The sequence below is a fragment of the Camarhynchus parvulus genome, chromosome 2 (genome assembly GCF_901933205.1).
Source record: "Camarhynchus parvulus chromosome 2, STF_HiC, whole genome shotgun sequence".
Lineage (NCBI taxonomy): Eukaryota > Metazoa > Chordata > Aves > Passeriformes > Thraupidae > Camarhynchus > Camarhynchus parvulus.
In genome coordinates this window covers 25,742,138-25,761,098 of record NC_044572.1, presented here as the reverse complement: position 1 = coordinate 25,761,098, position 18,961 = coordinate 25,742,138, and the positions used below count along the sequence as shown (strand labels likewise).

The window sequence follows — 18,961 nt, the reverse complement described above, 5'->3', positions numbered from 1 at the left end:
ACAGCCACATCCTCCACTTGAGAAATAGTCAGAGAACAGTACTCCCACATTTAGAGTAACTAGATTGAATAAAACATGCATTAAAAAAATTAAGAGACCTATCTATTTGTTTTGATTTCTGCCAAGTACTTGCTTGGCCCCAGGTTAACATTTATGTTAAATCTTATGCTCTCCATCTCCAGGGGCAGGAAGCAGGAAGCCAGCACTTAATAGCACAACATTTGAGTGATTCACAGTTAAGAACTCATGTGGGACAGTGAAAGAAAAAACCCATCAAAAAATTCAAGGTTTTAAAGGTGCACAGAATGCACAGTAATTCCTAAGTCTTTTTTATCAGTTCTTTGACAGAGGAGGGAGAGTCAAAACCTTGACCATGCAGGATCCAGCTCTGTTGGGGAATACTGAAAGCACAGGGTGGAACTGGGAAGTAGCAGCACAAGAAGGCTGACATGGTTCTTTACGTGACTGAAGCTATTGACAGAGCTCATTTCCTTGCAGCCACTTAGAATTTTATCCTAGGAGGGGAATGAGAATATGCCAACGAGTTGCTGGAAGCCAGGTTAGAAATTCAAGGAAGCAAACCAGCCTTTTTGACTTCAAGATGCCAAAGTGGTGTGTTCACAGACATCACAGTTTGGTGTTGTACCACTGAAGAACAGTACTGCAAACTTACACACCTACTCAAGTAAAGCAGAGTTTACATGAAATAAATAAGCTGCTCACAGCAACTTTTGTAACAAACAATCCCGTGAAACTCCCATCTCTACTCAGACACGAATTTGAAACTCCATTGTCATGTAGTCATCTTTCTAAGACTGTTCACCTCGGTGCAAAAGTGAAAAATAAGATAGTGACTTTAGCAATGCTCAGAAGACAGTTGGAAAGCTTGTGTTCCTTTCCAGACAACATTGCTACAAATAATTCCCTCTTCCCAAGGAAAAGATTTTTCATGCTTCTTTAGCACAACTGGCTGCTGGAATCTCCAGCCAGTCCACCTGTCCATCCTGCCAAACTAAGAAGTATTTTAAGCACTAAGTGATAAAACCTGGTTCCAACTCTTGCTTTAAGTGATTGGCTTTAGGCTGACTCTAAAACCTGCTGTAAGTCAGTAAGTTTACTGCAGACAGGTCTGTCTGTCTGTGGGATCATACACTGCCTTCAGCTCCCACTGGTACCATGTACTCCTCAAACAGCACTTTGCAGATCACGTGGTGCAACCATTGACAAAGAAAGGAAACTAAAAAGAAGGAGAAAGGATGGGAATGTTTAAAAGACAAATCACACCTCCAAAGAAGGGAACACCTAAGCTATGGCAAATAATTGACACTTTCTTATCCTGACAGGTGTGTAACACAGAACTGGATGATGCTTTGGTCAGTACAATGCAGACTCCAGAACTCGAGGCTTTAGCCTCCCTAAATAAAAAAAAGCTTACAGAAGAGCATTTTTGGGGGAGGAAGGAAAAAATGGACTGTACTGGTCCTGTAGTATCGCAACAAAGGAGGAGCATTATACACAACAGAACAGGGGCTGAAGATGTCTGAAAAGAAGAGTTAAAAGGAGAGTGTGTGGGGCACAGCTCAAAACCACATCAGGTCCAAATTCCAGTGTTAACAAAAACAAACACAGAATTAGGCTCCCTCCAACGTTTTACTAACCAGTGACAAAAAAAAATCTTTACCATTTATTTTTATTGGCAATTTAAGAAGTCTTGAAGGACTATATATTAGAAAGCTGAAAAAAATGAAGACCTCAGGCTACATTTCTGAATAACCACTCTCCCTTTAAAAATGCCAAATATCACCCTAACCTAGAAGTGAGATCCCACGATCCATCTGTTTTCCCAAGTCTGTCTTAAATTTCTATACATGTGTAACAGTGAAAATGTTCACTGCAGAGCTCTGATTTTCTCACTTACTCCTCATACAAGTCAGAAAAAGCTCCTCACCACCAAATTTCAGGAACCCATGGAAGGGCTTCATTAAGGTGAAACATTGTCAGAAAGGAAGAAAGGCTGCTAAACATTCAGGAGCAAGAGCTGGAATGAGCAACACAGAGACTTATCTTCCTTGCAGCTTAGAACAAACTTAGCAGTTCCTGGGTGTAAAATGTTTACTTACTTTTTAGTTGGCACTAGTGCACAGGGAAGAGATCTAGGAAAATTCCCTTGAGCAAGTGAAGATTTCTGTGAGCTGGCTACGAGAGCTTACCGTCATTTGTGGACATTGCACTGTGCCTGCAACTTCTGGTAATCAAATGGGTGAGTCTGTTATATATTGATATTGTAAAAAAATCCAAAAAGCAAGCAAAGCAAACCCACACTTATAAAACAGTTTTTCTCCAGTGTAGCAGCTGCAGCTTTTGCTTTGCTCCAGCACTTGCATTGCCCTGCAATGTGCTGGATGTAGTCTGATCCTGACAATTTGTAAGTTACAGCAGCAGCACCACATAAAAGCATAACCTTCACCTGAAACTTGACAGGAGCTTTTATGGTCTGTTCAATTGGTTCTTGTTCCCCTAAATATCCCAGCTTTTGAGCTCAGTTAAACTGGTTGTCACCCGTTTCCTGCACTTTGAAATGAAACAGTTAATTAATCCGGGTTAATAGTATTAGCAGGGTCTATTACAGTACTTAAGGTAATGACACACAGCTGTACTGTGCTTCTGCCAACACCTCCTCCAACAACCAGAATTCCAGATGTAAAGACACCTCCCAGCTGTCCAAGTGCCAGCACTTTTACTGCTGAACGCTGTTCTGCACAAACATTTAGGCTAGAAAGCACAACTTTCAAATTTTAACAGGTCTTTTTTTCAGAAATAAGAGGTTCACTGAAAGAATAAATCTTTTTTTTTTTAAACAAGATGGTTAATTTTGGACAGTTTTGCTTTATTTCTGATGTATCAGTTGTAGTCAATTCATTCAGGAATCTGTAATAATACGGAAACACTGAAGAATCAGGACAATGCAGAAACTGCTGCCTGCTTATGTGAATCTGGTACTAGCACTTAGTCATTTTACACTTTAAAAATCTACTATCTTTGTTTTCTGGGTAGTTTGCTATTTTGTTAATAGCATAAATATAGAATCAGAGAATCATAACAAGTGAGAAAAGCTTTTTGAATTTCCCATACCCACCCTACAGAAAAAGCAAGAACATTTTTATTAGACTAGACTGTGCTGCTATGCAACACCACCAGCACGCAGAAGGCGTAAATGAAGACAGGCATGAACTGTGTATGAGATAACTTATTTTATTTATTCAATTCTCAACTTAATTTTGATGCTAAAAATTGGTCAAAGGCACTTCAAAGAAGGTAATTAAAAAACAAATCCATATGGTGACCATTCCAGACAAATCACCAACTTTTATCTGCCATTAGGACCACAAGTAACTATAATTGCAAAGTGAAACATTCACAGGTTTTAAGTGGAGCATACTGTCCAGCAGCAATATTTAATTCTTTTAGACTATTAATAACATTTGTGGAGTATTTCAAATACAATATGGTAAAACAAAGCAAATTACACTTTTGGAGTTCCACAGAAGATTTCTTGACAGAAAAAGGACAAAAACTGCCTTTCCCAGTGGTCCTGTATTGAGGGGTCTATTTTTATCTGTACGTGCACTATCAGCATCAGTAACAGGTACAGCAGAGAAATAGCCCACACTTTTCTGTCATACAAAGACAAAACACCCTGCTCAGATAACAAAGCATTTATAAGAGGTCTATCAGCTACTCAAATACTGACATTTATACTTCTGCAAGCGTGACAGATCAAATGGTAACAGCTGAAGAAAAAGTGATTAATATACACCCCCACCAAAGCAAAGCAAAGAAAGTGTCCTTGAAGGCAAAAGTACTGTGAAAAGAGCATCCACAAAATGAGATAGTATAAACATCAGCAGAGTGTAACCTCTTAAACAACACAGACTGCAAAAATTAATTGGGAGTAAAAGATTAAAATTGGTCTTTTTCTGCAAACAAAGATTCTCTCCTCTGCAAACAAACACTAATACTCTCCTCTGATTAAGACTAGTGATCAGAAAGTAACTTCTTGTCATTGTCAATCTTTCCTAAAGTGAAATAATATTAACCACTTTCTTAAGTGAAATCACATTTAACCACAAGGTTAAAGTGTTACTCTGTCACACATGGGGACACTCCCCCATCCACTGCCTAGTAATTTCAAGAAAATAGTTCAAAAATTTTAGATGGGTAATTTAAATCACTATGGTGCCAAGGAAAGCTTTTAGGTTTTATAAAATCAAGAAACCTCTTTCAGAAATCAAACCACAGAGAAATAATCTGCATGGCCTAAGTAAGCCCATGTTGCTGTGCCTCAGGGAGTCTCTCCATCTGAAATAGTCTCCTTGGGCTGCAAAAATTCTCAGACTCAGTAAATACTTTCTCAAAGCACAAAGACCTGAGAGTGAAATAGCAGACTACTAATAGTAGTGTAATATTGTACATGAAAATTATACTGTTCACATTCCAACCTTGTCCACTGAGGCTTCTGAGGCAGTGAGATAGAAACCAATTATTTCAGAGGTATCAGCTCATGGTTATGGCAATACAATTCAACAGAGAACAACAGGTCTCTGTTATAATCACAGAATGTAAAACCTGATACTTTTCTAGCTTGTCTGGAAAGAAAAATAATTCTTTGCAGTGCTGTTATAAAGGCAAAAGAAATAGATTCAGAGGCCTATGCACAAGGACACTTTAAAACAAAAACTGACATTTGAAGAAAAGGCTACTTATTTCTCCAGACAGGCCACCCATTTCTCACAAGGTAGTATGTCCTTAGCCTTGTTCCCTTCAGAAAGGGAACTTGCTCTTTTACTTTTCCAGTCTCTCTGTGGTGTTGCACATTTTGCAGAAGGAGATATTCCCACCCTGCTCTGCTAAACCCACAGGCCTCAGCTGGGCAGCAGGTAAGAACTAGAACTGCTGCTGAGAAAAGGCTTCACCCTGAGCTCAGCAGTGGCTTATTTACCTTGTTATCCCAGCAAACAACCTGTGTGGAGCTCAAATATCCTGCTTTCTCCTGTCCACCTGAGACATGCTGGATGAAACTGGAAAGCCAGACATAGGATAGTCAGGACAGTAATGAACATAAAGAGGAAATGCTTCACAGGACAGCACAGGGCAAACATACGACACAAATCTGCAGAAAATATGCAGGATTAGTTCTGCCTGTTGTGGTAGAAAATCTTTAAATCCCCATGGATGAACTGAAGAAGAAAGAAATAAAGGAACTGTACAGTAGCTCAACAGATCTTTTACATGGGCTGAATTTACAAAGAGATTAGGTCGGGATCTCAATTTCATTTTGTAACTTCTTTAAGTATTCCTGAATATTTTAACTGCTTGTTTGAACAATGCCATTGGAGTTATCAATTCCATATGGATTTCACAATACAATTGGCTTGTGCTGCATATGGGATAAACATTTAGCTCACAGAAGGAAGCACCTTTCAGCATGTTAACATCCACTGTCCTCTGGACAAGCATCCCTCTGACTACAGCAAACAGGTGACTTTTTCCTTTCTTTAACCAATGCAGTTACAATGGCCTACTCAAGTCAATTAACATAAAATAAAGCTCATGTCCCTATCAGTACTTCAGAAGCAGTGCTGCTCATAAAGACCAACAGATTTAACCCTGCAGGAACTATTTAACCAATACCTGATAGATGAACTCAGCCTACATTCAGACAGAGAAGATGCATGCAGCATTTCAACACCATGAGCTGTTTCAGTAATTACCATCATGCTGCAGAGCAATGCTCAGAAAGAAAGTAATGACTTTACTGTTGGACAACAGAAAGAACTCAAATCTGTACTGGAACTACCTTTGGGAAAAAAAAATTCCAGTACTTTATGGTAACATCATCTTCCAGGAACATCCTGAAGGACCAGCAGTAGTAAATAAGGCTGTCTGCTACCACTATGTGCCCTTTTAAAAACAAAGATAGGAGGTAATTAGGTTATGTCCAAATTCATCAATATGATGAAAGTGAAAAATAACAAAAAGATGAAGAAACTTCTGTTCAAGTGTGGAAAAAACCACATGTCATGTTTAATCCCATTCCCCATACTGGTATTCACTCGATTTGAAAAGGAGAAAACCAGAAAGTTTTATATTAACTCTGTAAAACATACATTTGATCTCTGAAAAAAATCAGTACTTAAAACACCTATTTTGTCCCACATCAAGAAAGTGTTTCCAGTTAAAAGGCAGAGATACTTATGAAGTAGTGGAGAAAGTTAATGCACTTTGAAAGATTCCTGCATTCAGGCCTGCTTACCTGAATAACTATGCACTTCAGCTTCAAAAACAGTGAAAAAAGGATCATTTAACACTTTGTGCTAAAAAAGGTAACAAGAAGCAGATCCAGAAAAAATTCTTTAAAGTGGAAGAAAAAAATGTCCAGAAAAGTGAAATTAAGTACTTCAACCAAATAAACTGGCTTTGGTGCAGTTTTAAAATAGGACGTTTCTGTAACTGAGAATTTTAACCTCTAGTGAAAAATAAAATGGAAACAAAATAATTATAATAGTGGCTGAAACCAAGTTGTTACAATGCAACTTCACTAAGATACTATTCTTCCTGGTTTATGTGGCAGGTGGGGTGAAAGAATAGAAGACAGACTTTTATTTTCAAAAGCATCTACCTTAGGCTGAGAAATGCTAAGACGAATTTTTATATCCATTCAACCAAAAGGATAAGTTAATAAAACTGAAAAAAAAAAAAAAAAAAAAGCCACAGGCAAATATGTAAGCAGCTTGCATCACCTCAGCAATTTAAACAACAGTAGCTGTTTCTGGTTTCTCTCCAGAAGAGCATTCCTCCCCAAAAACCTGATATTGTTTTCCACAACAGAATTTAAAATTTTATAAGTAATTCATAGCAGTGAATTCTGTTTCTCAAACAATTCAGATTAATCTTGTAGGTGAAATTCTGCCACTCTGTTGTTAAGGCAAGGCAGACTGGAGAATCGAATTCCATGTCTCTGCCTTACTTTTAGGGCAAGGTACACAAAGTAACTTCAAGATGTTGAGAATACTTCAGAAAGCCATCATGATGTGTTTGACTGGGCAGCATCCTATTTCTAATATTAGAACTGACTTAATGGAAAGGAAATAGAGGAGAACAGAAAAAGGAACAGAAATGGGGTACGATCATCTGTGAACCTGTCCACTATGGTTTTCATACAAATTCTCCCAAATATTATTGTAGCAGAGCAACCTCCAATTTCACAGCTTTAGGGCCCCAAATCTTTGTGGGCAGAGCTGCAAGGTCACACCATCCCAAGCAGTCAGAGCCAGCACCAGACTCTATTGTACACATGGTGACAGGAAGTGCTGCCAACTTGATTTTTGAAATAAGAATCGCCAGGAGTAATTTCAGTCCACAAGCTTCATGCACAAGTTTGAGGAGACTCTTACTCATTGTACTGGCTTTTTTTTGGTTTTTTCAAAGTCCAATTAGCTCTCAGAAGTTTTTTGCTTTAGCTTTTGATCCTTCTCCAGTGCTTCATTTTTGCTCTGCTCTTCTGGATTCTTTGATGAATCAGGATTGTACCTATACAAATACCCATACGGACGAAGATGATAAATCAAATATTCCAAATGATACATAGTCACAGAGTCAACATAGTGGAATGAAACTGCTAGATCAGAGCAGCATCCAGGACCCTGAAACACAAAACAAAGCAAAACAATCAGCAAGAATTGCCAAGCATGCTTGGATTAAAGATCCGGGGAGAATTCAAAGAAATACTTGATTTAATGGTAAGAAATCCACTACTATCAGTCATACTTATACTTCAAAAGTTAATGTTAGGCAAGCAAAATGTACCAGACATATCTGCCAAGGTATCTTTCCAAAATGAAGTTGACAAAGTCTCTTGCTCCTGTGATCAAGCCAGTGAAAAAACTAGCTGCCTTCATTAACTTCAGAGGTTCTCTGCTTTTCTATATTTAATTTTTGATGCTGGTGTTTAAACAGCACCAAAAAGCAGCAAGCAGACCTAAATGAGTAACATTTATATATGAAACAATAAATGCCTGTCACTTATGTCAGCATCCAGACAGAATGTATAAGCAAAACATGTGTGTACCTGCACCTGTTTGTGTTGACATATTATACAGTTTGGCAGTATTGTCAGTATTTAACTTCCTACTGATAAAACCCTGTAACAAGTAATTGCAGAATTTTGTTTTAAATGTCTTGATTTCATTTACATTATTAAGAGCTATAGGATCGTTGTTAACACATTTGTCACAACTTATATTTTATAGCTCATGTTTGAGAACACTTTCCTGGAGCACAGTTTTGGGGTTTCTTTTTTCAGCAGCTTTGATTGCAGAGTTGCTAATATTTTGAATCCAACTGGAACTAAGATTAAATATTTAAAGACATCAAAGAGAACAATTCCTATGCAACTGTCATACTTTCAGTACTTATGAAGTTTGATCAATATAGCTTGACTTTGTTATCAGATGAAGTAGTCTCTGTCCAAGCACAGGTATGACAGGACAGGACCACACAGGCAATTTCCATTCTGAATCGGTTACTGATGGAACTGTCCACCGCTCAGCCACCTAGACACTGCAAGTCTTAGCTAAAGCTGCTGCCTCCTGACACACTAAATACAGTATCATACAGCTGGTTTAAGCTACAGAAATGCTTTAGCTGCTGAATATAAGTATAAAAATAGATTGCTGCTTTACAATGAAAAAAATCTACTGAAGAACCAGACTCTTTTTCAGCTTTAATATGTAAAAATTCCAAATCCTGTTTTTGAATTCTTTCACCTAATGCTAATTCACACATCACACGCTCACACACATCATAAGATGCACTCGACAAAACAGATACCAGGCTCCTCAGGACTTACCTCTACAGCAGGATAGTAATTGTAATTCCAGTACCAGAATGTTTTTGGTAGGTATCCTCTGATTAAGTGATGTTCTGGAATGAACGGATGAAAGGTTTCTCTGCCACTTGTATCCCTAGAATCTCCTGCTTCCACATTAATGATCTCCATGCATTTTCCTAGTGCCAGATCTTCAATAGAGGAACTGTGAGTACATTTGTTTGTTTTAAATGCAGCAACAAATCTCTTCAGAGCTTCTTTGCTCAGAACATATCCTGCTCCTCCACTCATGTAGCCCTGTTTCACATAAGGCTTAAACCTTCTCCCAAAGTATATTGGTTGTTCAGGACTGTATTTTGAAAGAAGCCATCTCAAATTGTCCAATATAACATATGTATCATCATCTGCTTTCATAAACCAATCAGCATCATCAAAATAATGGTCATATACATATTGAAAAGCTTTAATAGTCTTCCAGTACAGTTGATCTCTGCCTTCTTTGGTTTCTAGACCTACAGCTGGGAAGTCTTTATTTTCCTCAGAGCTCATAAAAAGTACTTTATTACAGCGTTGGGCCCAAGTGGCCTTAACATGCTTGGCTTTCTTTTCTAGATTTTGAGGTCCAGTCATGACCCAACACAGTATTTTCACTTTGTGATACAGTCCTTCTGCAATATTTTTATCCTCATCTAAAAAAAAGAGGAAAGTTGTAAAACCATAATAGATGTGATTGCCAAACAAACTAACAGCAACCTCCCCCCTCCTCAGATACTCTGTTTCTAGACAGAAAAGACATGCAGACAGAAAAGAGGCTTTTGCTTCCAAATGTACCAGTTAATGAACTCCACACTAGATTCTGGAAGGAAAAAAACAAGACTCTCAAAGATTAAAATTCTTAAAGCTATTTCAATTTCACAAGATAAAGGAGAATGTAAGAGTCATATCAAAATGGGTGTCTGTTCAGAGAAGTAAGGCTTTAGCAAACCCTGATTTCTACATAAAAACTGCTCAGAGGCAACCTCTTCATGGTCTTGGAAGAGTAATGAAAATTTTAAAACAGAGTATTTTTGCCATTCACAATGAATACAACTTAATTATTACAACACAGAAAGCTAATAAGCTCTTTTATATATATTATGTTAACTAAAAAAACCTAATGAATATTTATAAACCAGGAAAATGTGTTTTAAGAATAAAGTAAATGGTAAACCAGAAATAATTGATCAGATTAAGTAATTTAGGATTCTATGAAACTACTGTTATTGTTGATAACATGTTTTTATTTGCACCAATCCGGCAGAATAAAGACAGTTATCAGAGGTGTGAAACAATGTTTTCATTGCTCTTAAAGAAACATTTTCACTTGATACATACAGAAAGATCGTAGCTCACTTAAAAGAATATGTCATGGAAAGCAAAATCTGCATAACTGGTACTAAAATATTCCTGCTCACACTTTATGCAACTATAGATCAGATTTCTCTGTAACAATGTTCTACAATTACATGTGAAACACACACTCATCTTACAACGTTTGGAGTTTAAATATGTCTAAATAACAAGTTACTTACTAACATGTTCAGCAAATGCACTGCAGTGCAATTTTTCTCATCCAAGCTGTCCCTACTAAAACATTCTCTGTATTTGGGATTCAGAATGAACTTATTTAATGAAATATATAAAGTGTACAAGTATTCCCGAAGTATTGGAAGGGTCTACCTTCCCTGGAAAAATAAAAATAACCAGAGTGCAACAGAATTTCTCTGACTTTGACTGCAAACAGCAATCTGTGCCTGGACTGCTGTGTAATCAGCTTGGCAAATCATGCCCACAGTGACTGCCTTTGCCCCTCTGCTCAAATTCTGTTTTACTAATCGTACCAAAATGAGATTTTTAAAAAATTGTATTTTGGCTCTATTTTAGAGGCTAGATCAAAAGTTAGAAGTTGTCCAAAATTAGCTTCTTAAGGCTAAAGAACAATCCAGCCACATCCACAATGCTAGCAAAGATATCTGCTTAGCCAAACTGCCATTTGGTGTCAATAGTTAATTTGATAAGTTACTGCTCCACAAGTCTGGATACAGAAGCCGGACAAACAGTTGGACTCTAAGGAAAAAAATTACTACTGTAATAAAAATATAAACAAAGAAAACCACCATTCAGTAGACCTCAGAAGAAAAAAGTTATTTAGATGTAACCTGAACATGAGGAAACTGAATAAAAATGATTCATATAAATTCTTGGCAGTGAAGAGCAATGTTTTGTAATGCATGAAAAGGGAGGACATTTGCTAACCAGCCAGGTGTAACAAAATACCTTTATGCTGTCCAGCATCTGCATTGAAATTCATTTGTCCTTGCAGCTGATTGTTGTCAGTATCTGCTGAGTGTTGACCATGTGGATCATTGTGAAGAACATGAGGCTGGATCTTAACCTGTTCTTCTAGTATAATGCTAAACAGAAGATAGCAGACAAAAAATCCTATTGCTGAGCCAAAAGTGAAGGTTAGAAGGTTCATCAAAGACTTAGAAGAGGCCATCTCCTGAAGGTGAGACACTGTCAAAACCAAATGAAAAATACATTAGACTCAACATAGTAATCAAATCTAAAACTATAGGAAGAAATCAAGGACTAAATCTCTGAAAGCAGAGTACTTAGTTCTAGCTCAGTTTCAGCTGCCTCAGGCTTGCACAGAAATTTCAGTACAAGAGCAATGCAAATATCAATATAAAATTGTACATCCATTGATAGTGGCTGTACATAAAAAACCTATTAATTACATTTATACAACATTTAAACAAGAATGTATACACTGAAGTGCAATAGCTTTATAAAACTGTAATATACATACAGTTTTTTATTCTCTTCAGCCTACAAAACTGCACTTTAAAATGTAATACCTAAGTCTATTATGAAGCTAAGAGATGATAATCAATGGCAATCTACAGGTCAAGATACAAAATGGTCACAAGATGTTCTTAAAACTCCAGCCAAATGTACATTACAGGAAGTCTTAACATATGTCCATCACAAGCAGATTTTGAAGAGTTATAAAAGCAAATCTACTCTTAAAGTAGGGCAGTTGTCCTTATACTTTTAGGAATTACTGAGGATTGACTTTCAGAAAAAAGAGTAAGGCAACATTTGAATTTTCATATAGAAACACTAATCTTTTAAAGGAAGAGAAGAAGCAAGTACATCAGCCTTCAAGCCTCTTCTATGCTTTAAAATCTTTGTATTTCAGTAATAAAAACACCCCTTCATATCAGCCACACTGTTGCTCCTCAAAAACTACAGGATTTGACTGACCATTTTTATTAAACCAAATCAGCAGCTATGCCTGCATAAAGGGAGTTCTATGCATCAAAAACGAGTGTGAATTTTAATATATTAAACACTTGAAAACCAATTTCAAGTTGTTGAGGGCTTTTTAATCTTTGGAAAGAGTTGAACTATTTTCTAATAACTCATGGCTAAACTACAAAAACATTGACTATTAAATACACACTGAATTCAAGCCAGAGCCTTACAAACAAGTCAATGACGTTCCCTCCATTAGGATCATTATTAATGACAGTGAGCAGAACCCAATTTAGTTCATGAGGGAGCCCAAAAAAGAAAATTATGGACTGCACAGAGTGTCGATGAAAACCATCAATCAGAGAGGAGCTGCAGCCACCAAAACAACTCATTTAGCCTGCACCCCTTCCTCTCACTGCCTGGGCAGGGTATTGGAAACAGTCTGTCCCCAAGCAAGCTCCATCAATCACTGTGCAGCAACACACACTCCAAACTCCAGCTTTCTGTCTGCTCTTCTGCTCCCCTCTACACGTGTGCATGTTGTTAGGCTGGCACTTTCAGAAATCCATCAGATTTACTGTACACATGCAGATCAACAACATTTGAGAGTGAAGCAGCTCTCACACGTGGTAATGCTTTTCTTTCCACGCTGCTAGAAAAAGGAAAGAAAATTGAAAATGCAACTCAAGGCACAAAATAAAAATCAAGAAACGTACAGGGTGTATATATATATATATAAACAAAAATTATTATAACTCTGGCTGATAAGGAGCTATAGTTCTTTAATATGAACCAGCACATTATGCAATTTTTTAATTGCACACTGTCTTCCCTAATTCAGTACTACATCTTGGTGGAGACAAGTGATTGCCTTTAGACATCATGTCACAAAGTAAAAAACTTAGTCTAATCATTTGTGACCCAGGCCTTAAAAAAATTACTTGGTTGACAGCTTTATTTCCAATGTCTTGTACACCACTAAATTGAGAAGAAAACATAAATATTTTGATCAGGTACCCAAAAAAAAAAATCCCATGCATACAAGCAGCCTATGACAATGCAAAGGATCTGCTGAACTAAGATTATTTTTTTTGGTTTTGCTTTCCCCATCTATCACCACAAAGTCCCCTCAAAATTTGCAATATACACAGGGAGATGGCCAAAATAAAACAAGGCCTTCTTTTGGTACATTCAAAGTGGGGAAATATACAAACCCATGCATGCCCACAGGGTACCTACACCACCTTCTAGAAGAAAAGGTTTCCACTGTTCTACTTTCCAATATTAGGTGTCTCTCTGCCATACAATTTCAGTTATCTGCTTCAACAGCTGTTAAAATTACTCTTGCTAGGAGAGAAAAAAAATTAAAATAACTTGAAAATAATTGCTGCTCATTTAAGTATGAAATTATGTACAACTGAATTCTATAGAAAAAAATTAAATGTGCTGGAAATGCTGAAAAATGGAAAAAGTGCACCCATCACATTGGAAATCAGAAGCTGATTTGGCAGTACTTCACACAAAAAGAGGATTTCTCGGGGCAGGTAGTAGCTGTATTTCATATGTGATACAAAATGCCTCTAATTACAGTTTTCAATCTAAAATAATCTGGTTATCATTCTATCAATTTTATACCAACAGAATGGGTCACTGTAAACATGTGTGGGTGTATAACCACATGTCTATAAACTCCAACAGTAAACAGGACAGAAATTTTCATTTTTTATGATATCTTGATATTTCACATAAATTGAGTTTTTTAACTTGACAGCAAAAATAACTGAACACTACAGCATTACAGTAGAAGAACCAGAAAATGCCTAAAAGGAAGGTCAGCTGTCAGATGATAAACATCCCCACTCCTTGCTGATATTCGCTTCTACACATGGATTTATTCTGGGGGAAGACATGCAAAATAATAAAGGCCAGGCTGGATGAGGCTTTGAGCCACCTGAGCTAATGAGAGGTGTCCCTGCTCATGGTACAGGTTTGATTTTAAAAGGCGTTGGATGATTTTTAAAAGGTTCCCTCTTCCTTCCAACTCAAACCATTTTGTGATGCTATGAGTCTATGACATTTAGAGAAGGAAATGTCTATTTTTACTTCTTGAGTTAAAAACACACTATGTTAAAAAACACCCACAATAAAAGGCTAGGTTTGATTTTAATTTATGCTCCACTGGTCTATCATGGAAGCTTAAATAAATACAAATATTTAGATATTCGTGTAGGTAGCCCTATTCACATCAATCAAAACAACAAATATTTTCAAATTCTATCACAATGTAACAGTCATTGAAGATTTGGTTCTAAATTTAGGTTTCCTGAGCCAACAATTTCTACATCTTCAAGCTTACAGAAAAACTATTTTTCCTGTGTTAGAGGCTGCTGAACCTGGCAGCCCCCTGACAACAAGGCTGCTGCTACTCCACATGCCCAGATCCAGCCAGGCTGAGGATGTATTCCCAGAGCTGTGCATGCAAAGATGCAAATACACATGGCTGACCACAGAGATCAGCACACATAAAAACAAGTGTTCATGCAGACACAAATATGGCCTGGCCTTATGCTGCTCTTCCCCACAGCTGCCCAGGACAAAGGCCTGCTACTGGGGACTAACACACACACACACAACGTGGATCCCTCTGTACCTGGTCTCAGACCCTCAGCCTATTCAGCAGTCAAGCCTGAACCCTCAGACTCCCCAGAGCCCTGCTCCTTGTCAAACTGATGACCCTCCGATCTCACTGGTACCCGTCCCACACTTACAGCTGCCTCGAAGCCTGGCTCCCAAGCCTCTTAATCCTGCTCACTGCCTAGCCCTGTGTGATACCCACGAGCAAGCACACGCTGGCATCCTTGCCAAGGCTGTGCCCACGCGCTCTGCTCTCCCCATTACGGGCACTGCAGGCACACGAGCCCCTGTGGCTCACAGCTCCTGGACATTAGGGCCTCACTCACTGCAGTCCCTCCAGTTGCTGGCAAAGCAGACACAGATCCCTACAACTTACTGTGCATCTCCAGTCACTGGCACTTAGAGCTCAGTACGCACATGAGAATAGGGCACAGAGTCCTCTCGCCCATCTAGCAGAACAGCTACAAAGGCACCTTAATGAGAAAAGGAGACAGACTTGTGGCAATCTGGCCTAGGACACAGTCAAACAGACTGACCAGGCCCTTTTATTTCCCCATACTTGTTCCTCCTCAAACCACCTTCCTTTAGTCCCTCCTAGGAGCACTCCATAATTTTGTGCAGTCACAAGATACTTTTCTCTTGCATCCCATATTTTCTAGGCAGTTAGCCCCTCGATCTTGTGAGCTGCTCCAGACAGCCCTCCTGGGGACTGCTCTTGGTGCACATCACACCTGGGCAGTGGGGCTGGCGGCTCCCCAGTGACAGAGCCAGGGGCTGACACCTCTGATGACACTGTGCCTCTGTGCATCCTGCTGCTGAGCCTCTGAACATGTTCATCTGAATTACTGCTCTCACCCTGCTCTTCCGATAAGGGCTTTAGGTCACTTCCACAAGCCAATGGAAATTTAATGGAGAACCATGCAATATGAGTACATAGCAAGAGCTTGGCCCCACCACCAAAAGAAAGCAACTCAACCACTTTTAAAAGTAATACTTTTACACAAACTCAGATGAACTTGGACCATGTACAGAAACATACTAAACAAAATACAAACAAACAAGCAGAAATACCCCAACCCCAAAACAACATAACAACGAAAAATCCCCCAAAAAACTCCATAACCATCATATCTGGGATGTTGTTTACAGAATGCAGGATGTAACTCTAATTTTAAACATATTTATCCCACTACCATTCCATAATCACTTTAAGATTCGATTAAGTTAAAGCCGCGTACAGGGCTGATTATTTCTTGTATCCCTTACTTAGGAAACAAGAGGGAAGCTCTAAGGCCCCATGAAACAATGTAAATGTCCTTTGAGACCTGCATGATCAGCAACGAAATTGATCTCTACCACCACGTCCTTATCAGTCAAGCAACACATCAGAATAATTCAATCAAAATCTAGGAATAAACACAGCTAGCTGTGCAAACACCTTCTGCTCCTGAAGTCACATCTACTGCTACTTGCTCTGTATATTCGTCTGCTTCTGAAATGCAGCTAAATGCACAAGTTGTGCATTCGCTAATGTTGTCTGCATCTAGGATTTCCGCGAGCCTCTGCAGTTTCCCATCGACTAAGCACAGATCGTATCCTTCCACTTCAAATATCCAATGCTATAAGCATTTCTTTCAAATTAATTCCTGCTCGCTCTACCAGAAAATACAAACCATCAAAGTAAGCTACTTCAGCATAGGAGGCCAACAACCACACTGAAACGAGACGCGTAACAATCCACAGCACCGTGGAGCTGGAAGGAAGGTTTGGCTCCTCCTTCCTCATTCCAAAAGCTGACGCCTTCCTTCGGCAACAAGTGCTCGCGGCCGAAGCGCGGCTTCCCAGCGCTCTGCCAGCGCTGCCCTCCCTACGAGCGTCCGCCCAGGAAGTCCCCGCGGCGGGGGCGGGAGCGGCGGCTCCGCGGGCACCGTGCTGCCTCCGCCGGGCTCCGGGGGACTCGCGCTGCTCCAGGGATGCCCCTGCTCTAGCGCCTCTCCTTCCCAGGCGTGCAGCCGGGCACCTGCCGTCCCTGCAGCCGCAGGCGCCCTTCTCGCCGCGGGGGTGACACGCAGCGCCCCGGCCCCGCGGTGGGACGCTGTCCCCGAGGCCCGACCCCGACCCCGCCGCCCCCGGCCCGGCCCGGCCCCCCCTCACCTCTCGGGCCTCCGCGCGGGGCCCCGGAGCGCGCTCAGCCGCGCGACAGCGCGCGGGCACCCGCCGGCCGCGCGCAGGGGAGGCCCCGGCCCGGGCCCCCCGCCGCCCCGCGCCGCCAGCCCCATCGCGCGCCCGCCCCGCGCCATGCCGCGCGCCGCCCCGGGGCGGGCCGGGGAGAGGCAGCGACGCTGCCCCGCCGCGCGCTGATTGGCCGGCGGGCGGCCCGGGGGGCGGGGCCTCCCGGCACGCGCGGCTTTAACCCCGTTCCCGCCGCGGCCGCCGCGTGGCAGCGCGCCCCCGTCCGCCTTGGTCCGTTCCTCCAGCATGGGAACCCGCTCCTTCCGCCCCATCCGCCGGGAGCCCGGCCGCGCCGTCGGGCCGGGCCGCGAGTAGCGCCCGCGCCTCCCGGCTGCGGCGGTGGGCGAGGGCGGGCGCCCCAGGCCGAAGCCGCAGTGCGAGAGCCGTGACCGGCCTGTCTGCCCTGCGCTCGGCCCGGACTTCGCGGGATGCAGGGAAAAAATGTCCCGGCGGGAAGGGGAGGGCGCGGGAGGGACCGGAGCGCCAAGCGGCAGCTCCCCGGAGCTCCCGGCAGTCGGTGAGCGGCGCGGTGCTCCGGCGGTGCCTCCGCGGGCACGGCCGGCGGGAAGTGCCTCGGGCAGCGCTGCCCGGCCGCCCCTCCGCCGGTTTACCTCTCTCCCGGCCGTCTGGCCCCGCCTGGCAGCGGCAGTGCCGGGCGCTCAGGCCGGGCTGCGGAGCTCCGCCGCGCTCCAGCCCCTCATTTCCCTCACTTCAGCCGCTCTGGAGCCGCTGCTATTCCAAAATACCATTAGGCAACTGCAAGGATGTTGCTAGGATACCAAGCCCTCTGCAATCGCTTCTTATCTGCCTGTGCTAACGCTGCCTACCTTCCCAACAGCTCTTGACGTTTATCGGTGATTTTCTTAAGAAAAAAAAACCATATTAAATGAGAGGAATTTTAGATTTGGAAGGTGTTTTTCATTACAGTGTAACTGAAAAAATAGCATTTTGCAAGCATTGGGTAGAAAATGGAGCTCTGCAGTTAATAGATAGAAGGTTTGTGTTGTGGTTTGTTTGGGGGATTTGTGTGTGCGTGTTGTTTTTTAAGTACTGGCTGCAGGTACATGCAGAGAAGGACTGGTCCATGTTGAGGGCCATTAGTGTTTCTGTAAATGGAGGTCACTGCACACACTGTTCTTGGTTTTCCTGCTCTCCTTCTCCATCCTTCCTCCAGCTGTCCTCCAGCCTGTCCATGGGTTCAGTCCAAACCATAGGTTTCCCTCATCATGGCTGTAGATCTGTGTATTTTCGTTCTGTCTCCCCTCTCCCCAAAACAATTATCACCTCAGGGGTGTGCCCTTTCATCTCCATTTTCATGTCTATTTTTACTTCTTTTTCTCTGGACGATGGGTCACACAGAATCACAGAGCCATGTAGGCTGGAAAAGACCGCCAAGATCACTGAGTCTCACCTATGACCGAACACCACCTTGTCAACTAGACCATGGCACTGAGTGCCACATCCAGGCATTTCTTGAATGCCTCCAGGCACAATGACTCCATACCTCCCTGGGCAGTCCATTCCAATGTTTAAGCCCTTCCATGAAGAAATTCTTCATGACATCCAATCTGAACCTCCCCATGTGCAGCCTGAGGCCACTTCCTCTTCTCCTGTTGCTGGTTGCCCAGGAGAAGAGAACAGCCCTCCCCTGGCTTCAGCCTCCTTTCAGGCAGCTTTGGGGGTGATAAGGTCTCCCCTGACCCTTTTTTTTCTCCAGGCTGAACACCCCCAACTCTCTCTGCTGCTCCTCACATGACTAACTCTCCAGACTGTTCAGCAGCTCCGTTGCTGTTTTCTGGACATGCTCCAGTACCTCAATGTCTTTCCTGAAGTGAGGGACCCACAGCTGGACCCAACACATGAAGTGTGGCATTAAGTCATTTAGGAGATGCTGAATGTACCAATTTA

The 18,961-nt window shown here is 41.5% G+C and overlaps 1 protein-coding gene across 4 annotated transcripts; it reads right to left on the bottom strand.

Moving 5' to 3' along the window:
• Nucleotides 1-3,244: 3,244 nt before the first annotated feature.
• Nucleotides 3,245-17,762, bottom strand: C1GALT1 (core 1 synthase, glycoprotein-N-acetylgalactosamine 3-beta-galactosyltransferase 1). Of its 4 annotated transcripts, none has more exons than XM_030943332.1 (4): nt 17,665-17,762; nt 11,204-11,443; nt 8,909-9,576; nt 3,245-7,703 (listed from the first exon to the last, which is right to left on the bottom strand). In XM_030943332.1, the coding sequence occupies exons 2-4, from the start codon at nt 11,424-11,426 to the stop codon at nt 7,494-7,496; spliced, it is 1,101 nt and encodes a 366-aa protein (XP_030799192.1). In that variant the 5' UTR covers nt 11,427-11,443; nt 17,665-17,762; the 3' UTR covers nt 3,245-7,493. The 4 variants fall into 4 exon arrangements, with proteins under 4 accessions (XP_030799192.1, XP_030799191.1, XP_030799193.1 ...); XM_030943331.1 differs by lacking the exon at nt 17,665-17,762 and adding an exon at nt 16,976-17,042; XM_030943333.1 differs by lacking the exon at nt 17,665-17,762 and adding an exon at nt 16,495-16,935.
• Nucleotides 17,763-18,961: the final 1,199 nt, after the last annotated feature.